The 7,056-nt window shown below is 44.7% G+C and overlaps 1 protein-coding gene across 2 annotated transcripts in view; it reads left to right on the top strand.

Annotated features, from left to right (window-relative positions):
* The window catches only part of PPP4R3A (protein phosphatase 4 regulatory subunit 3A), a 32,492-nt gene extending 26,455 nt beyond the window's left edge, over nucleotides 1-6,037 (top strand). The window contains exons 13-15 of one of the 2 annotated variants that reach the window (XM_075614541.1): nucleotides 561-751; nucleotides 3,580-3,806; nucleotides 5,261-6,037. In XM_075614541.1, the coding sequence (XP_075470656.1) occupies nucleotides 561-751; nucleotides 3,580-3,806; nucleotides 5,261-5,386 (544 nt within the window). In that variant the 3' untranslated portion in view covers nucleotides 5,387-6,037. Of the gene's footprint in view, nucleotides 1-285; nucleotides 446-560; nucleotides 752-3,579; nucleotides 3,807-5,260 lie in introns of those variants that run through there. The other variant, XM_075614542.1, reaches the window with a different exon arrangement.
* The last annotated feature ends 1,019 nt before the right edge of the window (nucleotides 6,038-7,056 follow it).

Raw genomic sequence — 7,056 nt, forward strand, 5'->3', positions numbered from 1 at the left:
CAGGTGGCTCAATCATAATGACTGAGCAGGGATATCCCCAATACCTGCCGTGTAGATGACCCCTGAGGACCCCTGGGGTATACCTTGTGCCAGAGCATCACAGGTTTCCGTGTACGCGTTTGATATGAAGGAGACCTGCGTGGCACTGCACGCCCCAGGGGTAGCGCAGGGGTTAAAATACAATAACCCAATAGATGTCGCATTTGTTTATTCTAAGTTTAAATACTTTGTGCGCATTGGAGCAAATTCAACACATTTTACTAATTTCATTCCTTTTCCTCTCAGTTTGCACAAAGGTTTTTTCCCAGTGAGCTCCGTTAAGGTATCATTCTAGTTCGCCGTCATCATGCCAATCGCCTTTCCTTATCTCGGTTTCCCTGGTCACGCCATTATAACGTCCTCCAGCAGTCTGCTATTAATAAGGATTTGGGCGACTCTTACAAACAGGCAGGAAAAGTGTTTTATTACAAGTGATCTTTAGTTTGTTTCTTTAGGCTGCTTGTAACATCCAGCTCTTGCAGGCAGGGGCCGTGCTCTGACACTGATTGTATCCTCCGCAGCATGCGATCAATCCTTCGGAACCACAGATACAGGCGAGACGCCCGCTCGCTGGAAGATGAAGAGGAGATGTGGTTTAACACCGACGAGGACGACCTTGAAGACGGTGATCCAGTGGTGCTTCCCTCTGAAAAAAGAAAGATTGATGAAGATCTGATGGATCCGATCAGTAAATTCATGGAAAGAAAGAAATGTAGGTATCTGGTATATAATGCTGGATGTGTGCGGACATTCTGCTTCATTTTGTTTCATGTGAATGCTTATTCAGTTACTAAAAAAAAAAAAGGACCAGGTATTTTGTATAGAGTACTTGCAATTGAATAGGAATTTAATGTTTTTATATTGCACATCCTAAGCATGGGTTGTGGCTTTTACTGCAAAACTACTAAACTTGCCTAAAACGCGCATGATAAAACACATCAGATAATATTTACAGAAAGGGGTTCCCCATATGATGCACTAAAGGAGCTCCACTAGAGGGAATTACGGTATAACTTTTAATGATTCATTAGAATAAAAACAAGCAGAGAACTAAAATAAAATATTAAACTACTAGAGCAGCGGCTGAGTGAGCAGCGGCTGAGTGAGCAGCGGCTGAGTGAGCAGCGGCTGAGTGAGCAGCGGCTGAGTGAGCAGCGGCTGTGTGAGCAGCGGCTGAGTGATGTATGAGCAGCGGCTGAGTGATGTATGAGCAGCGGCTGAGTGATGTATGAGCAGCGGCTGAGTGATGTATGAGCAGCGGCTGAGTGATGTATGAGCAGCGGCTGAGTGATGTATGAGCAGCGGCTGTGTGATGTATGAGCAGCGGCTGTGTGATGTATGAGCAGCGGCTGTGTGATGTATGAGCAGCGGCTGTATGAGCAGCGGCTGTGTGATGTATGAGCAGCGGCTGTGTGATGTATGAGCAGCGGCTGTGTGATGTATGAGCAGCGGCTGTGTGAGCATCGGCTGTATGATGTATGAGCAGCGGCTGAATGAGCAGCGGCTGTATGATGTATGAGCAGCGGCTGTATGACTAACATGGGAGAGTCTGAACATAAGGGCAGAAAATAGCATAGGGTCTGACACAATGTAACCTATAGCGTGCTATTGTGCTAATCAGAAAGTCCTCCGAAGAACATATAGTGATGAACAAACATCAAGTAAAACGTGATGGTAAATAAGTGATAGGTGTGAAAATACAATAACCATTAAAAAAATTGCCAAATTGCAAAGAGTGCTTTTTTGGATTCTATATACCGACTTCAACGCTGTCTGAAGAGCTATCCGTTATACCGGATCGCTCACTGCACAGTGTCACTACAGCTGCTCCATTATAAGTGTGTGTGTGTGTGTGTGTGTGTGTGTGTGTGTGTGTGTGTGTATGTGTGTGTGTGTGTGTGTGTGTGTGTGTGTGTGTGTGTATATTAACTAGTATTATAATATAAATATTCTAAAGCTGCCCTTCTATAACTACTACAGTAACTGGGCTCTTAAAATAATTCCCGATCTCTGCGAGACAGGCGTCTCTGTTCCCCCTCTACCAGCGCATCAAATACATCACAAGAACAAGCGCGGATTCATAGAAATATTATATTAACTCCTGATATGCCTACATTTTTAAAGGAATTATCTTAATGGGGTTTTTTTTCCACTCATGAAATCTCGGTTTCCCTTTTAATCCCTGTCACTTATTTAATTGTAGTTAAAAGATCCAGTAGTTTGATTTTGGGTTTGTTATACCTTTGGTAACCAACATTGGGGTTCTTCATAGATTAATTTGTAGTGGACATTACACTTCCAGATACCTATGAGTTATTTTTAATCTCTGTACACTATAATTTCATTTATAAAGGGCCCATGAAAAGGTAACCCATCTACATTTTGTTTTGAATATCTGCAGTTCTCAATTGTGCTGAGAAATATTGATAGAAAACATTTTGCAGTCAAAATATCTGTCATTGTAGAATAGGTATGGACTATTTGATCATCTAGATCAGTGTTTCCCAACTCCAGTCCTCAGGGAACCCCAACAGGTCAGGTCTTAAGGTTATCCCTGCTCCAGCACAGGTGGGTCAATCAGCGGCTCAGTCATTTTCACTGAGCCACCTGTGCTGGAGCAGGGATATCCTTAAGACCTGACCTGTTGGGGTTCCCTGAGGACTGGAGTTGGGAAACACTGAGTTAGATTATTGAACTATTAGCATCAATGCAGTATTCTAAATTAAATGACTTACAATACCCATAAAAAGCAGCTAGTTGAGTGCAGTATGGCTGTACCTTACTGGGGATATAATAACTCTGTAATAATAGTGGCGAGACTCCGAAATCCGCTCTTTTTTAAAATCCCTGTAAAACTTCTTTGCAGAAATAGTTGTGAAGGTTTCCACAGTGATTTTAAGTTTTTATATATGTATATTTCTCAGATATATGTGATCAGGAGGATTTTGGAAGAGCTAAGCAGGACTACATGAAGACTGCGTTAACATGTCTTGTCTGACAGTACCTGGGCACATTATTATGCGTGGGTGGTAATGAAGCGCGTCACGCCGGCAGATTCTTTTTCCATTTTTTTTATGCGTAGGATTGAAGCAGGGGGTCTCTGGAGCTGAACCCCATTCATTTCAGCTACAGGGACCCCCTGCTTCCGGACAGGGGGTGCCAGTTGCCGCTCGGGTTCACGTAATGGCGGCATTTCAAAGCTCCTGATCCCTGCGGGCCAATAAGAAGCTGTGATGTCACCTAGTGAGGCGTCCTATTGGCCCACAGGACCGTTAAACCCCAGCTAGCCCAGCCGGAGCTGCTACCGGCACCTACTACAGAGGTATGTATCCCGGGAAGCAGGGGGTCCCCGCAGCCGAAATTACCGGGGTTCAGCTCCAGAAACCCTCTGCTACAAGCCTACGTATATAAAAAATTTAAAAATCGCCCCTTGGATTGCTCGTTTTAATACCAGCAATTACTTTTATTAATACCTGTGAAATATGAGTACGTGGCGGCGCGGAGTATAACGCGCTGAAGCATCTTTCCAATGACTTTCAGTGAAAGAGAGTGACGAGAAGGAGGTGCTTCTAAAGCCCAGCGTGACTGGCCGCCAGAGCCCAAGTTTTAAGCTCTCCTTTTCTGGAGGAACGAAGGCAAACCTCACCAACCAATCAACAGCGAGCAGCCTGCCAGGGTCTCCCGGCTCCCCGGGGTCTCCAGGTTCCCCAGAATCTCCCGGGCCCATTTCCAAAAGCACACCTCAGACGGCAGCTATTACTACAAAGGTAATTCTACCAGCGCACCGGACTGGCCGTGCCGCAAAGCAATTACTTTGGACATAGACGCAAATAATAACCCCAGAGCCTCCTCGTTTCCCCAAATTGCTGGAACGTGGGGTGGCTTTGCATGGTCCCTGGAGTCCCCCATATTGTAGCTACCTTGTGTGTCTATCCTGCACTGTTGAATCCCTTTAATGTGTTGGTCAAGTTTCTATCGTACCCACAACCCCCCGTCATGAGGCTGCAGTGGTGATTTAGTTTAATAAAACCATTCAGCATTATCGTTGTCCGTCTGCTTTTACTATATTTAGTTTTTGCCCGCCGTGTTAACGGCTGCCGTTCGCCACCACATATGACCTATCTTGGCAGAGCGCTCGCTGTGACGCTACAAAGCAGATTACCAATTTTGTTTTGTTTTTTAACATTTCTTCCAACTGTTTTTTGAAGTCAATTCAATCTTTATTTAAAAAGGCCTGAAGTAGCGCGTGCCCCAGGGTAACCTACGCCATGTAGTCTAATGTGCTCCCCCCACCAGGAAGAACAGCTGATTTCCTTGCTAACATTTCAGAGATGGATTTATGCTAGGTCTCTGAAATGGGGTGCTTTGAAGTCCCAAGATGTCCCGTGTGGGAGGGGCTGGGTCATGTTTTTTTGGGGGGGGGAGGGGGGGAGGATTTCAGGAATAAAACCGTTTTAAAATTGCTGAACAGCAAAAAACTAGAACGGTTAAACTGCACGCTTTGTACCGTATGGTGAGTAAATCTTTAACAAATTGAAAATAAGTTGCACCTTTAAAGCTGCAGTTCAAACAATATCTTACGTGTGTTTTTTTGTAATCAGTTCTGTACTGTGAGAAAATACTTGTAGCATTTAAAAAAAAAAATGTAAAGACATTTTAAATGTATTCTAATGTAACGAGCATTTTTGTTTCTATAGAAACCATTTACAAAGTCACACCCCCTTCCTCTTCTGAGACAGATTCTGGCTCTTCAGCCCCGCCCTCTCTCTAGCAGTGCACCAATTGTATCTAGTGCCTGCCTGGTCACATGATCTCCCCCACAGAACTTTGCATCCTGGGTACTCTTGTGCAGCCCTAACTGTGAATTAAATAACCTCGGCGATCGATTACAGGAGAACCATCGATCAGCAGCTTAGCCAATCACGTGTCAGTGTGCAGATTGTATTGATGCACATATTGATCTGCAGCTTAGCCAATCACGTGTCAGTGTGCAGATTGTATTGATGCACATATTGATCGGCAGCTTAGCCAATCACGTGTCAGTGTGCAGATTGTATTGATGCACATATTGAATGGATTTTTTTATTTTATTATTTAAACGGCAGCTTGAAGAGTATATAGATAATTTACATCACTCAGCAATGCACTTTGTTCTCCTAAAACAAGGGCCAACTTTTTAAACTATTCAGACAATCTAACTCTGATACCCTTTTGTCTTCAGGGAGGCCTTGTAGGACTCGTGGATTATCCAGACGACGACGAGGAGGAGGAGGAGGAAGAAGACGAAGATGCAGAGGATAAAGAAGAGACTTTACCACTCACAAAGAAAGTGAGGCTCGAGTCTTAATACCAGCAACTGCTTTGAGAACATCTGTCAATAACTAGTGACTGGTCTCCCACAAGAACAGAAACTCCCCAGCCACCGCCGCCACCGCAGCAGCCTGTGTGCGCGTGTGTGACACACACCAACATGAACACGTAGGTTTCTGCTCATCAAGTGCCAAGTCATAGGAGCTGGAGGAGAGAGAAATACACCAAGGAAAGCCAGGACCCAGCGATTTCTACTCTCCCCGTTAGACCGCATAATGCCCTTTTCTCAGGGAAGGAAAAAGAAAACAAAAAAATAGCCAACAGGGCAGGAGTTTGTAATTGAACTCTGGATTGGCGGGTCAGTTGCTCCATTAGGAAATCTGCTTACAGAACGCGGTTCTTGGAAGGATACAGCGGTCCGGAGAGAGGGTTTTCTGCAGCCACAGAGAATGCCAGCAGCTCTTTTCGGGCAGTGTGCCTGCCAGGAAGATTCCCACACCCTGAACATTTTGTCACGCCACAACTAGTTTTAAAATCCCCGGTGGGGAGCGCGGAGTAAAACGCGTCGCCCCCTTTTTTTAGCTGTTCCCCTTTTGCCCTTAAAACTGCAGATTTCGTTTGGAGTGTAGGGAGAGGGGGCAGGACGGACGCTCCATCCCTTCTTGATTAAAGATTGAGTGGAATTCTAGATGTGGTCATTTTGTCATGATTTTATATGATTCTTTTTTTTTTTTAATTATTATTTCTGTCCACCCTGAGTGTATGCCGAGTTGTTGAATATATATTTGGGACCATTAAATTTTTTTCCATGTAATATAATCGCTGTTGTTATGGTTACCTGCTTTCCACTGCTTCTTCCTTCTGTATCGCATCTGTACAAGGTTTTATTAAGAATGGAATACTTCTCAAAGTTTACCATCAAAATGAATAATACTTTTTAAAATACTACCATCACGTTTTAAGTTATGGTGGGTGAAAAAGGCAACAAGAAACCTCCATCGTATTGCATACAGCAAATAATAAGATCACTTGTGAGCACATTCACATGTCTTAGGCTAAGGCCCCGGTAACGCCGCTGTAACGCGCGCCCGCGAGATTGGCAGCGCGTTCAGCCGATTCCCCGGTCTGCAGCTTACTGCAGGAAGAGAGACCGAGGGGGCGTGGTGGGGGAGTGACGGGGGCGCGGCCATGACGTCACCCGGCAGGTTCGCCCTCATTGGCTGAACCGCCGAGGGGGCGTGCCTAATCGCAGCGGGACTGGCGCCATTGAGGGGAGGGCTCTCGTCCGTGCAGCGGACGCTGTAGTAGGCAGCGGGGGCAAGGCCTTAGGCAGGTCTGCAACCCTGCCTTTCATCATTATCACCCAGTATATACAGTATGTCATAGGACAAGCTTTCGAGAGTTTTCCTCCCTTCTTCAGGTCAGCAATTGTTAGTCCAAATAAAAAAGGTATCACCTAATACTGAAGAATTAATTTATTCTGCACTATCGCAACTGGACTAACACGGCTATTTCCGTTATATATAATATATATATTTCATTAGAAGATCTGAATGCAAAACTGATTTGTAAATTTGTAAAGAAATGTACTATTTTCTATTCTCTGTAAAAGGTCTTGTTAGTGCCTAATAATCTCTTGAGTACAACAGGGAAACTCATCACGCTGGCATGACTTGCGAGGTAATGCTGGTCATTATTTGCAGTAAT

This window comes from Ascaphus truei, chromosome 9 (assembly GCF_040206685.1).
Source record: "Ascaphus truei isolate aAscTru1 chromosome 9, aAscTru1.hap1, whole genome shotgun sequence".
Classification (NCBI taxonomy): domain Eukaryota; kingdom Metazoa; phylum Chordata; class Amphibia; order Anura; family Ascaphidae; genus Ascaphus; species Ascaphus truei.